Source organism: Musca vetustissima, unplaced genomic scaffold (assembly GCF_032173495.1).
Source record: "Musca vetustissima isolate MV318-11 ecotype Yass unplaced genomic scaffold, APGP_CSIRO_Mvet_v1 utg19615, whole genome shotgun sequence".
In the NCBI taxonomy this organism is placed as follows: Eukaryota; Metazoa; Arthropoda; class Insecta; order Diptera; family Muscidae; genus Musca; species Musca vetustissima.
Genome location: NW_026883489.1, coordinates 21,569 through 42,929, shown reverse-complemented (window position 1 = coordinate 42,929; position 21,361 = coordinate 21,569). Strand labels below are relative to the sequence as shown.

The 21,361-nt window shown below is 34.6% G+C and overlaps 3 protein-coding genes across 3 annotated transcripts; 2 read left to right on the top strand and 1 right to left on the bottom strand.

The window, feature by feature from the left end:
• The first annotated feature begins 559 nt into the window (after positions 1-559).
• Positions 560-3,756, top strand: LOC133330378 (engulfment and cell motility protein 1). The gene is made up of 3 exons (XM_061538832.1): positions 560-676; positions 1,579-3,135; positions 3,248-3,756. Exons 1-3 carry the CDS (start codon positions 565-567, stop codon positions 3,745-3,747), a joined length of 2,169 nt encoding a protein of 722 aa, XP_061394816.1. The 5' UTR covers positions 560-564; the 3' UTR covers positions 3,748-3,756.
• A 2,560-nt stretch (positions 3,757-6,316) lies between these two features.
• On the top strand, positions 6,317-8,576 carry LOC133330363 (uncharacterized; the record flags this gene model as incomplete). The annotated part of the gene is made up of 4 exons (XM_061538819.1): positions 6,317-6,539; positions 6,607-7,688; positions 7,748-8,239; positions 8,313-8,576. Coding segments are annotated over 4 exons (1,989 nt in total), but the record flags the coding sequence as incomplete, so codon positions are not given.
• A 7,791-nt stretch (positions 8,577-16,367) lies between these two features.
• On the bottom strand, positions 16,368-17,319 carry LOC133330362 (uncharacterized). The gene is made up of 2 exons (XM_061538818.1): positions 16,879-17,319; positions 16,368-16,430 (listed from the first exon to the last, which is right to left on the bottom strand). Exons 1-2 carry the CDS (start codon positions 17,317-17,319, stop codon positions 16,368-16,370), a joined length of 504 nt encoding a protein of 167 aa, XP_061394802.1.
• Positions 17,320-21,361: the final 4,042 nt, after the last annotated feature.

The following is a 21,361-nucleotide window of genomic DNA, read 5'->3' as shown; positions in this document are numbered from 1 at the left end:
CCGGGTCAAATAAAAATTCCTACATCTGGAAAAAATCTGGAAAATCAGCTGAATTTTTAACATTTGCCATGTCTCATTCTAAACAATAATTGTGTATGTCGTCATTATGCCTCACACTCATTCGTAAACACATCGGTAAATCAGCAATTTTCCCTGTATGTTCTCTCTTTTCATTAGCCATTCTCTCCTATCTCCCCTATTCGTAGCGTTTAGATTAGGTCGGCCATTATCGTCGACTTGCGGAATCCCTAATCGACAATTTTCCCATGCCCCTGTTTCTCAACAATACGCTTCTTAACCCGTGTCCATTACACCCCATTCGTAAATTTTCCGTTTTACACTTTGAGTTCTTTCTTTATCGGCCATTTTTTCTTCTCCCCCGATTTGTAGCTGTTGGAACGCTTTTGTAATTTTTCTCAGTCTCTGAGAAGGTAGTCATTTGCCAAGAGTGGACAGTGTGCGACAGTTCGACAGTCGAACGTAGCGTTCGACAGACACCAAAAAACAATTTAATTGATTTATAAATAATTTAATAAGAGCAACGGCAATAAGGACGCCATCAAAATGATACCAAAAAAGACGCTCGTAAAGGATGCTCACATTGTGAAAATTGCCGTCGAATTTGAGAATCATATAGCACAATTGATTAATTTGGATCAACGACAACCATTGACGGGTGGGTAAAAGATGAAAAGTTTTTTCTAATGATTTGTTTTTTTATTTTTTTTCGTTGTAGGGGAAAAACAGCTTAGAAATGAATTTCTTGGGAAAATGGATTTTAGAATATGTTAAGAGTTTGTGGAAGATTTTGGTTGGAACGGTAAATTAGAATAAACCAACGCCCTTATTCCGAACCGTCAACTTATTTCATTCGTCCACAAAATGCATACACACGTACGCACATAGCATTTGGCTGCTACTGATGATTAATTAATATTCCGCATACATGACAGGAAAGGAAGCTCGTCGTTGAGTATATTTCCTTTGTGATATTTTGAACATAATTTTGAAAATGATTTTCTTAAAGAGAAGGATTGCATATACCAAAGTACGTTGATGGGCTACAAGAAATTAGTCAAAATAACTTTGGTAAAATTACTTCTTCATACTTGTATGTCCAATAGGAAAGTGGGAAAATCTGATACTTGCAGACAGAGACACTTGGCTCCAATTTAAATTTTATACTGTAATTGTTTAATTGTCCAATTCAAGGAAAAATGTCCAGTCTTTTGCTTTTTGGTTCAAAACGAATACGAAATTGGCTTCAATATGGTATTTAGAGTTTTCATTGAGTTTTCAATATTCGTCAAGTTTTAGGGTAGCCCCCCTTCCCACATTTTTTTCCAACTGTCACTCTTGGATTATTTGTATAGTTCGTGGATATTCTGTCTGTAGTCCATGTAATATGTCCATATAATAGTCTTGATCGATTTTAGGCATTTTGAATGACAGTGAGGAAGGTATTAATAGTTCCATCTGGTCGAACTTAAAACATTTGTACTTGTGTTTTTATACTTAAAAGATGTTATTATAAAATAACACTTTCCTAATAATTCTATTTTTTTAATCTTCTTATAGGTAAAATTCAAGAAATCTGCAATTGCTGGGGTATTGCCGATCCCGAGAATTATGCCCTGCAATTCTGTGAACCCAATCACTTCAAATATGTCACCGAGAAAAATCGCAACGAAATTAAAAATGGTTCCGTACTACGACTACAATATTCACCATCGAAAACTGCCAATGATATTTTAGAAACCCTGAGAGCTGGTTCGCCTTGTGTCAAGGCAGAATGTTTGGAAAAGCTTGCAACCCTATCGGTGGACATTACTTTTGCATTGGAATTTATAAAAGAACAAGGTCTTGGTATTATCATAAATATGATTGAAGATCCTGATGAGAAAGAAGACAAAATTCTTATATACAGCCTGAAAAGCTTTGTTGAACTCATGGAACATGGTACCGTGTCGTGGGAAATTTTACAAAACAGTTTCGTTCAACGCAACATTCACATTGTCCGTAATTTTATGAATTATCCCAAATGCACGGAGAGTGCTTTATCGAATTTAGAAAATATTGTGCAAAATAGTTCAAAACATACGCTGGTGGAGCAGGAGGTTACTCTGCAAGATTTGTTGAAATTGTTGCAGGATGCCAAGTCATCGGTTATTTTACAAAATGCCATTGCCCTGATAAATGCTCTGTTTATGAAGGCCGATGATGGCCGCAAGAGGCAAATAGCTCACACAATCAGTGCAAAACAATTTCGTTTGGCCCTCATAAATAGTTGTGTGGCCAGCACCGAAATGACACATCAGCTGTATGTGTTGCAAACTCTGACATTGGGTTTATTGGAACAGCGTATGCGTATGAAGGTAACAAATCAGGATCAAGATGCCCATGAAAAGATAAAGGAGCTGAGGAAAATTGCATTTGATGACTACTCGGGCATAATGTCTGGCATGGCTGGTAATTCCAACAACTGTTCCGGTTCGGGTAATGTGAATTTTGCCCAATATTATAAAAAACTTGGCTTCAAGTGTGACATGAATCCGGCACAGGATTTTATGGAAACACCACCTGGTATTTTGGCACTAGATTGCATGATTTATTTTGCACGCAATTTCACACAACAGTACACGAAAATTGTTCATGAAAATTCATGTCGGGGTGATGAGCATGAATGCCCATTTGGACGCACCTCTATAGAATTGGTTAAGTTGTTGTGCGACATTTTGCGTATAGGCGAACCACCATCCGATCAGTCTGGAGACTTTCAACCAATGTTCTTTAATCATGACCATCCCTTTGAGGAATTCTTTTGCATCTGTATCATCACATTGAATCGTACGTGGAAGGATATGCGTGCAACAAGTGAAGATTTTCAAAAAGTATTCAGTGTTGTACGTGAACAAATAACACGTACGTTAAAACAGAAGCCAGACAACTTTGAAGATTTTCGTGGAAAAATTGCCACTTTCACGTATCAGACAATAACGAATTTAAGACAACAAGAGCGCACATCGAAAGAGGAATGTGATTCGACGGCCTCGGCAATAGTTAAATTAAAAGAGAAGATATCGCCACATATTTTGGATTTAATAAAACAACAAAGATTGGCATTCTTGGTGGAGGGTAAGTAAGAAGTTTTTGTTTCGCGAATGTTTAGACGAAGCAAAGTTTAATTCTCACATATAAGAAAACTAACTTCAACATCATTTTTTCATTATTTCCTCCCTCTCTCTAGGTACTCGCTTTTCCAAATATTCACGTGGTACCCGATCAAAAGATAAATTCTGGTATGCCCGCCTTTCACCAAATCACAAAGTAATACATTACGGTGATTGTGATGAGAAGACTATACCGACCCTTGAAGAACTACCCAATAAAGTGTCGGTAATTGATATCAAACAGCTGCTCGAAGGCAAAGAGTGTCCACACATGAAAGAGATGCGTACACGTAAATCAGCCGTAAATCTAGCATTTTCTATAACATTCGAAAATATGGATCATTCAACGATTGATTTTGTGGCACCCGATGAAACGGTCTTCAATTATTGGACTGATGGTATTAATGCTCTCTTGGGTCAAGAAATGGTTAGCAAACAGAAGAAAGATGATTTCGATACGCTGCTGTCAATGGAAATAAAATTACGTCTGTTGGATACGGAAGGTGTTGATATTAGTAAAGATCCTCCGCCAGTACCCGAAGATCCGGAAAATTATGATTTTTGTTTTGAAAATTAGTAGAACAGAAATATCTTTAGAATTATTCCACAGCAACAAAGTATTTATCTGATATCATTTTATATCGATCAAAAATATCGCGTTTTTTATCTTTATCTATCATTAATTAATCTATTCATCTCAAAAGAAAGGAAAGAAAACATATAAAATGCCAAAGTTATCATATAAAAACAAGAAGAAAAAATTAAAAATAATATTTTAAAACGAACGCACATTACCGCCAGGTCAATGTATTTTCTATGCAAAATACGCAAATAATTTTTTTAGGTTATTATTTCCTACCAAATTGAATTAAGAAAACAAATTAAAACTAATAAAGCGTGCAATTTTATTAAAAAAAAAACTATTATTTATCTTGTAATTTTAATATTTGCGGAAACATTGTACAGAGAAAAACTTATAAGTGTTTTTTATTTATTTATTATAGTATTAACATTGTAGTAAATACAATGCTAATAATAAAAGTATCTAGCATTGGCTACAATGGCCATCAGCTAAATCGGTTGACAATTCTTAATAATTTTATTAAATAGTAATTTTAAGATGACGTATGTAGTTAAATATCTTATTAATATTGACAGTAGTAGGTGATATTAAAATATTCGTTCCATCGTTGTTGAGGTAGTTGAGGCGGGCTCTGTCGAAAGCGTTGCATGTTTCTAAAATATGTTGTGCTGTGTAGACATTTCCACATTTGGGACACTTGTTGTCAAAACTTGTGTTAATGAGATGTTGGTGTGTGGCAATAGTATGACCCATTCGAAGTCTCGAAAATATGCGCACTTGCTTTTTAGGTACATTGGTAGGATAGACGGGCACTATGCAGTTAGGATTTATTTTGTTATAGTGCACATGTTCAAATAACATGTGTTGTTGTTTAGCATTTTGTTTAAGTTTGTGTTTTATAAATGTTTTTAAATCTATTTTTTCGATTATTCCATCTAACAACACTGGAGCGGTGCAGGCGTACTTTGCTGCTTTATCGGCGTTTTCGTTTCCTTCAATTCCAACGTGACCAGGTACCCAGAAAAGTTTTATGTAGTTGTTCTCGGTTAGCAAATCCCGAATTTTGTTAATTGAAGCCCAACAGTTGTTTGATGTACATAACACCGATTTTAGAACCGATAAACTGTCGGAAATAATTATTGTTTCTTGTTGTGAATGCAATAAAGCGTGCAATTTTATTAAAAAAAAAAAACTATTATTTATCTTGTAATTTTAATATTTGCGGAAACATTGTACAGAGAAAAACTTATAAGTGTTTTTTAATTTGAAATATCTCGTTGAGTTGTGTCATATTGTTTTTGTTTAGTAATGTTTCATGATTTTCATAATAACATGCCCATTAGGCTACATCAGGCTTAATGGGTATGTAAGGTCCAAATGTCTTAAAAAAATGTCGGTAACAACAGAACCTTTAATAATGATCGAAATCTTGGCGTCATTTAATTTCAACGTGACCTGTAGAAGAAACCCCCATTCTCGGTTTCAAAAAATCTATTTTTTATTATTATTGAATATGAACTTAAAACTTAACAAAATTATAGCATATTTATTGTGTAAGCGTCAAAAAACGCATCAGTTCCAAATTTTAACACTTTATTCTGGACCTACATAGCTATCGTATGAACTAGGATAAATCCAATCTGTGAAGATCTTCCCTATTTTCCAGTTTGGTTTTTGGTCGAAAATAGGAGGTTTAAAAAAATCCTAGTTCCGTCACTTTGCTAATTTTCGAGTAAAGATAATAATACTAGTTCATACCAGAGCTGGGTATGTACTCTTTCTGATTGCGTTGGAATTTTGAGATTCGAATTTCCCAGTGATCGGAAATCATGTCAGCCACCAAAAAAGACTTTTCTTTAAGTGCAAAAAAATAACAAGAAAACAACAACAATATTTTGTCAATTTATTTTCTTCTTCTTTATTTGGTGGAGCCACATCCCAATAATAAACGAATAATTCTGTAATCAACTACCTTTAAAATCGAACGTAAAACATTGAAGACAATATTATAACATCTTCTCTATTCCAGAAACCATTATCCAAATAGGTTTTCGATTTTCCCTTTAAAATTTTCACCAGTCGCTTTTTTAAATTTATTTAATTTTTTTCACTTTTTTCCTAATTTTTTCAACCCGAACTATATACCTAATATATGTGTGTGCGCGCCATCTACATATCAAGATTTATTGCTTAATAAACTTATTCTATTATTGTAGCATACTTTTGGGCGCACTGTAGTTTATGCGCAGAGAGAGTTTTTGTATTGTAAACAAACCGTTATTTACCGTGTGAAATACAATTATACTCTCTCTATCGTCATGAACACCACTCCTTCCAGAAGGATATCGATTTTTGTACTCGAAAGCTGACATAATTTTTTCACTGACCTCCTTTAAGTTCGAGAGGAAATAAAAAAGAAATTGCAACGAATAAAAATTGTTTTGAAAAAAAAAACGAAAAAACGAAGATTTAGTTTGAATTATATTTGCCACTGTTGGGGAGTTTGGAAACGCACTTGTAAAAGTGTCTATTGGGCTATTTCGAGAGGTCAGGCGTGTAATAAAAATCCAACAAAATTTCACACTTACTTGAAAATCCGTTGCTGCTACTCCACAGCAATCAAGTGGCATCTGGAGGAGCAATATCACCGGCAGCGGTCTCAACATCATCAACAACGTTATTAACGGCGTCCAACGTCGTTGGGGAGCGTAACGATTTCTTTAACGTGGCTTCAACGGACGGCATCAGGACGCAAAACAGCAAAGTACACCCAAGTCCGGGGGCAGGTATATAGTATATTTTCAATTTCCCGATAGAATGACAATTATAATATTTTTTTTTTTTGGTTTTAAGGAACAGCCCGTAGTGTGTGGGCCCTGCCCCTGACATATGATAGTTGCAACATGGTTGCAGAGGAGGATGGTGCACACACTGACCATGAGGTGGATCCACGACGACCCCACACGCCACATGTAGTGGAAGTTGGCAGTGGGGTAGATGGTGCTGTGGGCGGACCAAATGGTACGGTTGGCGGCGGTGGTGCTAATGCTGGCCGCGATGATGGTGCAGTGGATGAAAATCTGCTAATTTTTGAAGGTGTTGATGGTTCGGTGGCCCATTTGGATGATATTTTCGATATTATTAAGAATGGAGAAGTTAGTGATGTTGAGAAGTTAACGGAAAAATTTGGCATTGAATGTTTGTCGGCACGTGACCGTCATGGCTACACTCCGGCCCATTGGGTAGCCCTAAATGGCAATGTAGAAATGATGCGTTATTTGATTGAGAGATTGGCCCCGATCGATTTACCTTGTCTGGGTACACAGGGACCGCGACCGATTCACTGGGCCTGTCGCAAAGGCCATGCAGCTGTGGTACAAGTTATGCTTCAAGCGGGAGTTAATGTAAATGCGGCCGATTTCAAGGGCTTGACACCATTACACGTGGCCTGTATGTATGGACGTACAGCTACGGCTGCATATCTCTTGGGCATGGGTGCCCTCAATCATTTGACAGACATTAATGGCGATACTGCCTTGCATTGGGCTGCCTATAAGGGTCATGCGGATCTTATGCGCTTGCTAATGTATTCTGGTGTCGAATTGCAAAAAACTGATAATTTCGGTTCGACGCCACTGCATTTGGCCTGTTTGTCGGGTAACATGTCTTGTGTACGTTTGCTGTGCGAAAAATCCAATATGGATTTAGAGCCCAGAGATAAAAATGGCAAAACTCCCATGATGTTGGCCCAGGCTCACCAGCATCAGGATATTGTTCGTTTGCTATACACTGAGGTGAAGAAAAAGTCGCGCTGGATACCATCAATATCGGAAATTTGGGGTTGGCTATTTGGCGGTGCTGGCGATTCCAAGGGACCGTTGTTATTGTTTTTATTCTCGGTGTTGCTATGGGGTTATCCAATGTATATGATAAGGGTAAGTGAAAGATATACTTCTCTAAAAGAGGAGTTAATAATCGGTTTCTTGCTTTGTAGGCCATACCAATTACTTGGAACATTTTGCGACGTTCCCATTATTGTTTTATCTATTGGAATGCCGTTATGTGGATTAGTTGGATAATTGCCAACCGTCGTGATCCCGGTTATATACCACTGAGCTCCGATGCCTATTATAGGGCCATTAAACAAATACCCTATTTTGATAAACTAAAGAAACGTAATGTCATTTTAACTAGACTCTGTCACAGCTGCCGTTGTCTACGCCCACTGAGGGCTAAACATTGTCGTGTTTGTAATCGTTGCGTCTCCTACTTCGATCATCATTGTCCATTCATATATAATTGTGTGGGACTGCGTAATAGGATGTGGTTTTTCCTATTTGTTCTGTCGGTGGCTGTGAACTGCTCCTTTACCATTTACTTTGCCTGTTATTGTGTCATGATTGAAGGATTTACGTTGTTGTATGTATTGGGCCTAATAGAGGCTGTGGTTTTTTGTGGTTTGGGATGGATTTTGACATGCACTTCGGTAAGTTGGCAATACTTGTTGTATGAGTGTGATATTGTTGTTGTTATTGTTTGGGTGTTTTCTGTTATTTCAGATCCTTCACGCCTGCATGAATCTCACAACCAATGAAATGTTCAATTATAAACGCTATCCCTATTTGCGTGACAAACGTGGTCGTTATCAGAATCCCTTCTCACGTGGACCCATTTTGAATCTATTGGAATTCTTTGTATGTCTGCCAGATCGTAACGATGACAATGATTTGCTTTTGGAGGATAACATTTGATTAAGAAGCTAGGAACGCCAGTTGGCGCGCCGCCGTCGTTTACAACCGCCACCCGCACGAGGATAATATTGGGTTACAAGAACCTACCAAACGTTAGCCGAATCGAAACGGAGAGGGTAATTAAGTGTGGATTGAAAATGTGGAAAAATATTTTAAAATTACTTATTGAAATCGATTTTTTTAAATAATGTATGCTTTCAATATTACAATAATTAAAAGAAGCTTCAAACAAAGACTAACAACAACACTACAGAGCAAATATCTGTAAGCAAATGCACAACTTATTATTAAATAAATTTAAGAAAACTAAAAAAATAATAAATAATAAATAAACGTCACTAATATGCATTCTTAAAATTTTGAAATTAAATAAAATTATAAAATTGATACTCATGGTTTGATTTGAAAAAATGAAACTAGATAATTTTTAAAACTTCCACCTAAATATTGAGTGTGTATTAAATTTGTCTTCACGTTTGTATTCTTTGGAGACCTTACTTTTTATATGCCTGTTTACTTAGACCATAGTAGCATCTGTTCGCCATCACTATCCTTCTCCGAATTTCAAAACTGATGTCACTACCTCGAAGCTGTAGTTCTCAAGTTCCACATTTGACGCAGAGTGAAAATGGTGGATTTGCCAGGTATGAAGCCGCATTGGTATGGTCCAATAATGTCATTAACCATTGGCTTCAGTCTTTCACACAGCACGCTGGATAGCACTTTATATGCGATGGGAAGAAGCCTAATTCCTCTATAAATGTCACATATCGTCTTGTCTCCTTTTTGGTGCACGGGACACCGGATGCTGAGGTTCCAATCATTGGGCATGCATTATTCTTTCCAAATTGTACTAATCAGCTTGTGCATGCTCCTGACCAGCATATGACCACCAGTCTTGAATAGTTCGGCTGGTAACCCATCGGCACCTGCTGCTTTATTATTCTTCAGCCGATTGATTGCTATTCTGACCTCATCTTGGCTAGGTGGTATACACTCTATATCTTCGTTACCGCCACTATTTGATACCAGAAGCTTTTCAAAATGCTCCTTTCAGATCCTCAACTCGCTGTCTGTATCTGTAACCAGGTTTCCATCTTCATCTCTACAGGAGGTTCCTGCGCCAAAGCCTTCGGTTTGGGGTTTTACTCCTTGGTAAAATATCCGGACTTCATTTTGACTCCTGTACATTTCGATTTGCTCACGCTCATGATTTTCTTGTTCTTTCTTCTTTTTTCTGAAAATACGTTTGTCCTCTCTCCTTTTCTCCCGATAATTTTCCACCACATTACGTGTTGCTACTGTCTGCAGGGTTGCCCTATACGTTGCGTTTTTCACATCACATCCTGATCGTACCATGAATTTCTTGGTGGTGGTTTTCGGTATCCAAGTGTTGCTTTTGATGCAGTTTGTAGAGAGTGGGCAACTCTTTGCTATTGTGCTTCTATACTATTATCGGGACAAGAAGTGCTTTCGTCAAGCAGGTGGGTAAGCTGAGCGGAGTAGTTATTCGACCTTTGCTGCTACATTGAGATGGGTGCGAACCTTGGCTGCCAAAAGGTAATGGTCCGAATCGATATTCGCTCCTCGTATCGAACGTCTAAAACACTGGACGAATGCCTTCGGTCTATCACAACATGATCAATTTGATTTCTCGTAGCTTGATCAGGAGAAATCCAGGTGGCCTTGTATATTTCGAGATGCTGGTGCTGCTAACTGCCATGTTTTTTGTTGTCGCGGTTGTTGGTTTTATTTTTCGTTGCTTTTTCATGGTATGAGTGGTTTTCCGAGTGTGGGCAACTAACCCGACGCCTCAATCCATTTTCTATAGTTCATATGGGTAAACTCGCGCCACATATCAGCTCACTATTTCAATGGATGATTTAAAAAATAGTTACTCCAGGTGACACCGCGGGGAGGTCAGTGTTCACAATTGAGATGAAAGAGTGATCAAGATAAGTCTGGGCTTCGCCATGTTAAAGCCAATCAGAGCCGTTGATTGGTATCTATCATCCCCTACGTCGCCCATTAGTGAAGTTAGTTAGTTAAAAACACTTGTACAAAATGGCATCCACCTACAGTAACTCCTTCTATTTTTGGTCACTGTTTATATGAACTCGCGTCATAGTTCGATATTTTCTGGTTCAGTCCCTCAAAAATATTTTTGGATATGGCGCTCGTAGCACATACCATTTATCCCTGTCACTATCAATATTCTCAATAAACTGCCGGTTAAAATAACTCGCCATACTCTTAATTTTTAATAATGATAAAAAAGTAACCCAATTTGTTGGTATTTTGAGAATTTTGGGAACGATTTTTTTAAACTGAATTTGATATTTTAGGGAAAATCCTTAGAGAACATATATATATATAGGCCAATTTTTTGTTATATTCATTATATGAAGATATAAAAATAATTCACTATGATGGAGGGTATTAAAAAGTTCGGCCCAGCCGAACTTAATCAGTTTTCCACTTGTTAAACAAATCATTTAAAATCGTTTGCAAAATATTTGGAATATTCCTCTCAGAGATTTATTTGTAAATATTTGTACGAGATTGTTTACGATGACTTTGCATTTTTTTTCAGACCAATATGTACATATGTGTGTATATAGACGGACAGATTTCACGTAGCTCATTAAAATTGTTAATTTGTTTGTTTTGGTTTTTAGGGGATTGTCTTACTCTTTCAAATTTGGTATATATGTGCCGGTATTGTTTTTTTTTTTATTAGGTAAACCTGTTTGCTGTACAGATCACATATTATATTGTTTGTTTTGCTTTAATAATTTATGTATGTTAAACGTGCCTTGGTTTTCTAAGCGCCATAGGTACTGCAGTGCGCGTGCGCAGTTGGAAATTATAAATTTATTAATTTGGATATTGGCACACTGAAATCTTTGTTTACATTAAATTATCTGGTGTACCGTGAATCAGGGTAATACATATATCGATTTATTTGTATGGGACAGAGGACATTAGCGCGTAAGTGGTACTAAATACCGAAGTCTTTGTGTTACTGCAATCGGAAATATCAGGAGGTGGGCGAAAACTCTGCGCGAGAACGCTAACCAAACTCCCTTTTTTACGTATTTATTTGGGAGCCACAAAATATTTACTCAACGTATATTCGAAGAAGGCGAATATACGCTGTGTAATTTTTATTCATATGATTTTGGCGCTGCATGTCACGTAAAAATAACTAATCTCACAAACGATAACTTACAATAAAGATTGTGAGCGCAAAGTAATAATAAATATCTTTTACAGCTTATATATGTACAATATTGCCAATTTTTTAGAATAGTTGAAGCCGATGTTCACCCCTTTATAACTCCGAAATTACTAAAGTACATAAGAAAAATTGAATAGATTTGGATTTATTGATTTGTCGTTGCAAATTTGACATTCAAAGTTTATTTACGTGGATGCTGTGTCTTCTTTAATGTACAAAAATAGGTAAGAACAGGGTGACGAAACCCAGTTTTTTATGCAAATTTTGTGCGATCAAGTTTTCAAAAAACATAATTTTTATATCTGTAATTTTTATATCAGTAAGCTTTTTTTACGTTCCGGATAAAATAAAATTTTCTTTGTGAAAATCGAAATTTGGCAAAAAAAAATGAGTTATTCAGAAGCAAGGAATGTTTTAGATTATCTAAACAAATTAGTTTTTATTCTCACATTTTGTTCAAACATTCTATTAATTTTGACAGCGTATTACTTTTTTTATAATTAATGTTTAGTTTTGTTATCTATATAATAATACGAAAAACAACAATTTTACGACAAATTTGTGGTTTCATTGTGTTTAATATATATGCTGCCGGATTTTTACTACGTAATAGCTGATTCAATGGCATTGTTAAAAATAATAAAAAAAAAACTGATTGTTTATAGTTTGGATTTTGTGATTTTTTGCCATGTCACTCTAGCAACAAAACAGATGCTGCTCGTGTTTTCAAAACCCAGATGATGCATGAGATATTAAAAGCCACAGTACCAATATTGACGGAAACTATCAGTGCCATAGGAAACACGAGCTTCGTGTGCAAAAATCACTTTAATTTTGGTGTTGAGATTTCTAATTAAACATTGTTTAAAAAAGGGAGGTAGCTTTTAATAATGAAATACATTTTTATTAGGAACCAGGAATTTAATAAGAACAATAATAATACAAGGTATGGCAACTTGAGGTGAATAACAAAAAATCAACTATGTTGGTTTTTATTTGACATTTTTTAACACGGGAAAAATTGAAGGATGGTTATGAATTCTTTCCACAATCCAGTAGGGAATACCATAAAACTATTGTTTCATCCCTAACAATGTAATTACTTTCAGACGAAAGTGGTAATTAAAATTAAATTTATGTATTTTGATTTGATAGAGCAAGCTACCTTGAAAGAAATGATAATAAGATGGTAGCTATACTCTACAATGTAATAATTATACCATGGAACCAACTTCGATGCGTTAGGACTCATATGGGAAATTACAAAATTCTTTTAAAATTCCATAAAAAAAATTGATAATTTTTTTTTTTTGCGAGCACATTTATGATTTTTGGTACAAAGGTTAAGAAAAAAATGCTGATTCGAAATCTGTTCGCGTTCACAAATTCGGATGCTACGCACAAAAGTTATAGCGGTTTTAAATCTTGTATTTCAAATATAAATTAAATGAATTTCTATTCATTGTTATTCGCGAATTTCTTCACAAATGGATAGACACATTTGTTTTCTTTGTCAAATCACATTGAAATACGGTTTAATAGTCGCGAAAAACAAATAGAAGCATGAAGACATCTGAAAATAAAATAAATACATTTTTTAATTAAGGCAAAACGTTTATTAATAAAATAGGTATATTATTCGCGTATCGATGTATTTTTGACCTATTTTCACACAGATTCGCGAATATGATAATACAAGCATGAATGTAGGTAAAATCAATTCGAAGAAAAACGCGAATTAGTCGAAATAAGTTTTTGCAATTTTTCCCACATTTAAGGTACCTATATCCGCCGTTTTATTAGGCGGAATTGAACATGGCTGGGTTCATTAGATTCGGCACATAAAAACAGAAATAACGTGGGGTATAAGTATACCTTCTTAAATTTAGACTCAAAATTGTTTTTTTTTTTTTATAAAAATTTACGCTCCAAATTTTCGTCTTTGGAATCCAATTGGCAAGAAGCTACGGTAAGCACATTCATGATATATACACCAAACGAAGCAAAATCACGAGTTCTACAATCCTATAATCAGTTTAGCCCACTATCTGGTTGCGCGTCCGGATTATAAGAACAATTCAAAAAACACCGAAAATCCGGCTTCAAAATGTCAGCATCCTTGTTGGGTGGATACAGTGATTATATCGAAAAATCATACATTAGAACCATATTGTCCATGGGAAATTCTGCAACTTGTTCACTGATCACATGTGCACGCGTTGTGTAGTTTAGCCACAAATCAGGAAGGAACACAAAGAATTTAAATTATAATAAACAATATGTCCATATTTCGCGAGTTATAAGCTTGCAATCCTCAGTTTCAAGGAATTTAAAAGATTTTTGTAATTTCCCATATGCATTTGTCACAATATTTATACCCTTCACCACACCGTGGTCTTTTTGTAACAGGTGAAAGGGAACGAGATATACCCACGGTTCCTTTTGAAAATATGCATAGATGTTAAATTGTAAACAAGTCGCAGTACAGGTCGCATTTGTCATCCGATTTGGATGAAATTTGGCACAGCTCATTTATTTGGCCAAACGACGAACCCTATTGAAATTGGGAAAATCGGTTCAGATTTAGATATAGCTCCCATATATATTTTCATCCGATTTCAGGTAAATGGTGCACCAATGTCCCTATATATCTTTCGATTTGCACGAAATTTGGCATAGCGTCTATAGTGTGCTAAGTTTCGTGCTAAGGCTGTATAAAAATGTGTGCTAAGTTTCCTAAAATAGGTTCAGATTTAGATATAGCTCCCGATTTAAGGTAAATGGTGCACCAAAGTTCTTATATATATTTCGTTCAATTTCATGACAGTGTTCTTTCGAAAAGGCGACGTCTGTTAGGAGACTATGTAAAATATAGCCAAAGTGGTGATGGGTATCATATAGTCGGCCCAGTCCGACTTTACTACATTCCATACTGGTTTTTATATGATATAGATATTATTTCTTCCCGAAACTCGAAAGTCCGAATCACCATGTGTCCAATATTTAGTTTTAAAACATTTTCCGACAAATATCCACCATACTGGAATAAAACCTAAAACTTATTGGACACAACGGGGCACAATATACCTTATTCCTTTTTTCAATATGGTTTTGAGTTCGCATGAGAACAATTGCTATACGATTTAGATTCACGGTTTCCAAAAAATTTATTTTCTGTCTCAGACGGAAATCATGACCGACGTTGAAAAGTATGATTTTTTCCATTAAAAAAATCAGTCAATTGATTTTCTTATCCTTTAAGTCTTCAAATACGTATATGTAAAGTTACCAGTCTTCAATATAATGAACGGCCATTTGCCAGCCGTTTGAAAATGGTCGAAATTTCAAATCGAAAAAAGAGGGGGAACTCCCAATTAACGACACTTTTGTCGGTTAAATTTACTTAGTCATTATGCAAAACACTTTCTTCATTGTCATCACTTGAAAATAAAACATCATCATTAATTATTATTTTTATTGATAATTTCATCACAACATGCAACGATTTAGCAAATGTATTCATGTTCCTCTAATATTTTTTGGGTAGTAATTGGCGGTAATAAAAATTATTTATTTATTTATTTTATTTCCATTAAATAATACCAAAGCCTTCAAGGCCAATAAATAGTATTAACAATATAAAAATATAAAAACATGTCTAAGCAGACTCTTACATCAAAAAAACTTATATAATTGGCTCCCCAGCCATAACTACAAAATGCAAAAGTTGCAAATTAATGCCAAGATAAACAACAAAGTTTTAAAAAAAATAAAATCATTAAAAAGAAGTTTTAAAAATAAAACATAAATCAGACCATAAGTAAATGTCAATATGTATTTAAAGGCATCAAGAATATATCAAATCAAAAAACATTAGATAATATTTGGATCAGCGCTTCAAATATAGTCCAAAAGTTTCAAACGAAATGCATTGTTTGAATGAGAAAATACTCTTAGTTCAACTGGCAAGTAGTTCCATATTCGAGCAACTCGTATTAAAAACGATTTCTCAAAAACAGAATTATATATTCTTGGTATAAATAACTGAGTAGTTCTTGAAGACATATTAAATCTAAACAAATTCGATAGTAGATGAGGTACTCCACATTTAACGACTTTATAAAATGAGCATAACAATTTGATTGTAACATACTTATCAAAATCAACTCCTAAAAAACTCTCAACATAGCCAGAAATATGCTCATATCTCTTTACTCCATACACGAAACGAGAAATACAATTAACAATGCGCTTTAATTTGAAAAGGGTACGATCTATGGTTCCAGATACTACTTCCAAGCAGTAATTAATATGGGGCATAAGAAGAGCAAATGCCAACCTCTTTTTTACCCAAGATGGAAGAAATAAATTCGTAGAGTACAACTTGCGAATTATTCCACACACTTTCCGATGTATAAAATCTATGTGAGTGTCAAATGATAACTTATCATCTATAAACACTCCTAAAATTTTGTGACAGCTTACAAAGCCGATCCTATTCTGGTCAATAAATAAATTGTAATCATATGACTGACTCCCAAATAGCATAGCTTTAGTCTTAGAGTAATTTATCATCAATGAGTTACTTGATGGCCATTGCTTGAACCGAGACAAAGAAAGATTTACATAACGCTCAAAATCATAAGGAGAAAGCTGATTATCATTGAAGATGAGGTAAAAGTCATCTGCAAATAAAAGGGGGACGCAGTCATCGTATCGAAAATAATCCCCTAAGTTATTGACATATAAAATAAAAAACAACGGTCCTAACACGGAACCCTGTGGTACACCACATGTAACAGGAATAGTCATAGAAGATTCACCATTAAGACATACAAATTGTGATCTACCAAACAAGTTAGATGCAACAAGCTTACAAGCAGTTAAGGAAAAATTAAACTCATTTTTAAGCTTTAATATTAATTGTTGATGTACAATAGTATTAAACGCTTTAGTTAAATCTAAGGAAACGACAATAGTATTATTATTTTGATTGGTATTGTTTCTAATCATATCTGTCAAATAAAGTAGTAAACTTGCAGTACTATGATTTTTACGAAAAGCAAACTGGTATTTAGAAATTTGGACGCTCACACGTCCCAAAATTTGGCTCTTCATAATTTGCTTACAAACTTTCGACAATACCGGCAAAATAGAAATAGGTCTGAGATCTTCAGGACCATTAACAATATGGGCTTTGGGAATTGGAACACCACGAGCTTTCTTCCAAAGGGTCGGATACAGCGACGATGTTAAAATTGTGTTTATCAGATCAAGAATCATATTAGAAATATATGGGAAAATATGTTTAATGAAATCAACAGGTATTCCATCAATGCCAATGGATTTAGATTTAATATTATTTAGAGCAATAGCCACATCATCAATACCAACACAACTGAAGGAAAATGCGTTATCTGATTCACCGAAATAACGAAAGTCTAAATCACGAGTAGCCAAATTATTTGAAACAAATGAACTGTTTAAACTATTGACATCAAAATTGGAAACTATGCCATCACAACCCGTACATCCTGTACCCCTAAGAAAACGCAAGAAAGCAGTAGAACCCATGTAATTACATTTTTTCGAAAAATATATTCTACGCTCACGTCTAATGATTGATTTGGCTTTATTTCTAAACTTACAGTACACTTTCCAATTGCCGCTATTCTTATTTTGTTGGTATGCTGCGAATGCCAAATCGCGAAGCGATCTGGCTAAAGTAATCCGATTTGCATTTATCCAATTGTCATCAGATCTAATTTTTCTGCGTACAGTAGGAACTAAGTTAAATAAATCAGAAATAATTGAAGATATCAAAGAACACTTAACATCACTATCAGCCACATAAAGCATTTCACAGTCAAATTCAGCTAGATAAAAACAAAAATCTGTCCTGTCCATATTTCTATAATCATGGTATTCAACAAAATCACAGCTTATATTAACGCTAATGCTAAGCGAGGCAAAAATAAGTGCATGATCAGATATGGATGGACAAATTACCTGATCACATAGCTGAACCATACATAAATCACTAACCAAAATAAAATCGATCAATGAAGACGAGTTATAATTTACATTATAATGCGTAGGTTTTGTATTATGCAAAATAGACATATTCATTCTAAAGCATGAGGAACGGGTAGACATAGCTTTTTGTGGGTCGAACAAATTAGAGTTAAAATCACATACCACTACCAAATGTGTATATGCCAAAAATAGATTATTATGAAAATGTTCAAAAAAGGAAATTCGCCAGGTGGAGGTAAATATACCACTCTAACTAAAATCTTTGCATCACATGATGCCAATTCAATGAAAAGGGATTCGCATTTTCCAAGCACCGAAGATTTGAATACTATTTCATAACTAATTCCTTTCATAATATACATGCCAACACCACCACCTCTTGAGTCTATACGATCATTCCTGATAAATGTATACCCAGTTATATCAACTGCACGGCTTGAAACTTCTGGCTTAAGCCACGTCTCCGAAACAGCGACAATATTGAATTTGGATTCATATATTATTGATTTGAGTTCTTGAAATTTAGTGGTATTTGCTAATGGCCTAATACTACGACAATTTAAATGTGCAATTTCGTTTGGCAACCCTGTCGTGAATGTTCACTAATTTTGTGGTGCTCTGTGCTCGTTTAAAAAATATTTAATTTCTAACAATATAATCTGTGTTTTTGTGGTAACGGTGTTTAAAAGTGTTGTGAAATAATTTTTGTGCATTTTGATATAATTGGAAGTGTTAAATATAACATATTTTTCCTAATATTAATTAATCTTTTTAATTCTTATTGGCATTTTGATTCCATTCCCAATTTGTTCCTTTGTTGCATTAGCTTATATTGTTGTTGTAACATTTCTTTTAATTTTATTTTGTTTTGTTATTTTGACATCTCAAAACAGAGTTGCCAAATTGTGTGTTTCATAAGAAATTAAAGGGATAGAAATTCCAGTAAATTCATAAATTATTTAAAAAAAAATAATAATAATAATTTTTAAAAATGGTTTGTCCTTACGAGTTATGTAATATTTCCGTAGATGATGAGTTGTGTGTCACATGCTGGTTTTGCCTTAATCAATGGCACGTTAAATGTGCTCGAATTAATGCAAAAGTAGTGGACACAATTAGGGATAATGTTGGTGTCCGTTGGTGCTGTGTCCATTGTCGAAAACTTTCAGCTGACTTTTATAACTTTGTAAAAGATTTGCAGTCGGAGCTTGGTTCGATGAAAAAGGAATTTACATCGTTATCAAAACGATTTGAGAATTTTTCGAATTTGTTCGACAAGTACCAAGAGCTTGATGAATTTGTATCATCACCGTCTGTGTCTGGGCAGAAACGTAAAAGGTCTGCGAAAAAGGCTCCCAATAAAGTCGTGCCTAGTCGCAAACCCACAGTTTCTGTTGGGAATACAGTGCCACAATCACCTTCCGTCAATATCACAGATACAATGGAAACTGATTGTGTCCAGACATATGCTAGTGTTGCGTCACATTCGGCCTCGGAAATCGTTAAGGATGTAAATGAAGTGATAAATCCAAAATCTGTGAGTATAAGTAGTGCTAGTCTGGAAAAGACTTCAAAACCTACTCACGGAAATCGGGAATCATCAGTTCAATCATCTAATGCGTCTTCCGTAGCTGGCACTAGAAATTCCCTCCAACCTGGTCAAAGACCATTATCTATGGCTCCCACCAGGAAAATGGTATTTGTATCTAGGTTTGCACCAGATACCTCGGCTGAGGATATAAATTATTATATAAAATCAAAAATCGATGGAAATTTCTTTCTACGTTGTTATAAGCTCCGGTCTGCTTTCTCAGAAAGTAGATCATCTTTTAAAATCGTAGTAGAAGAAAGTATGTTTCATCGACTAATTTCGAGAGAATTTTGGCCTGCTAATGCATTTGTAAAAGAATTTCTGGAAAGATCTGAAAATTTAGCTCATTTGCCTCAGAGGGCTGAAATATTGCCAAAAAACTAAATATGTTTCTCAATGTTTGCTATCAGAATGTAAGAGGGTTAAACACAAAATTAACTCGATTATTCTCTGATAGCCTTGGGTTTAATTATGATGTTATAGTATTTTCTGAAACTTGGTTAAAACCATCCGTGTTAAATAGTGAAATTTTGTGTTCTAGATATCAAATATTTAGAAAAGATAGAGTTCTTAAAAAAGGTGGTGGCGTCCTTATTGCAGTTGATGCCAAATATTCCACTAATTTAATTGAATTAAACTGTTTTGATATCGAATTTATTTGCATATCCATTGAATTAGAAAATTTTAAATTATTTGTGACTTGCTCATACATTCCTCCCTCATCGCAACTTGATATTTATAATCAGCATTTGTTAGCAATAAATTCAATCACTAACAAAATGAATGACTCTGACAAAATATTAGTTCTCGGCGATTTTAATCTGCCGTCCGTAAAGTGGCTTTCATTGCCAGATTCTGAGGCTCTAACACCTTTGACATCTGATGCAAATGTAAACTTATATACCTTTGAAATTGTAAATCGTTTTAGCGACATAAATCTTTATCAAATAAATAGCGTATCAAATTGTTATGATCGAATTCTAGATCTAGCATTTGTGAATTATACACAATATTTTGAAATTATTAGAATACCTCCAGTATGTACTCCCGAAGATAACTACCATCCTACATTATGCATATCCATGATGCATAATAATTTAGCTACCAACAATTCTTTAATATCATTTAAATCTGTTCCTAATTATAATAAAACTGACTTCCGAAAGCTAAACGCACTTATCTCAAACGTAAATTGGTGCACATTATTTATTTGTAAGGGTCATATTGATCTAGAATTATTAGTATATAAATTTTATGATATCCTAAATAAATTTATTCTAGAATGTGTTCCCATTGTTAGAGTTAGAAACTCGGAACGATATCCATGGGTCACATCTGGGCTTTCAAGTATTAAAAATTATAAAAATAAACTTTTTAAAAAATATAAAAAATCAGGCTCCTCTATAGATTATGCTAAATATGCTGTCGCAAGGTCTAAATATACGTCAGAGTCCCGAAAACTTTACAATCTTTATTTAAACAAGATTAAACTTAATTTCAAATCCAATCCTAAATCTTTTTATGACTTTGTTAATATAAAAAGAAAAGCTACGTCAAAGCCCACCATCTTGAAATTCAATAATCAGACATTTGAGAAAAACTCTGAAATTTCAGAGTGCTTTGCAAATTTTTTCGCTACAACATATTCATATTCACCCTGTCCAAATAAAGATACATATAGTTATAAATTATCGACGATAGATCAAATATCTATGCCTTTTTTACAAAGTCAATATGTTTCTAAAAATCTACGTAATTTAAGATCAATTAAAAGTCCAGGTCCGGATGGCATTCCTAGCATAATTCTAAAGTACTGTTCAGATACATTAGCTATCCCTTTAACGCTATTGTTTAATTATTCCCTGAAATATAGTCATTTTCCGACCTTCTGGAAGAAATCCTATATAGTTCCTTTACACAAATCTGGTAGCTTAACTAATGTCTCGAATTATAGAGGAATTGCTAAATTAAGTGCAATTCCAAAATTAT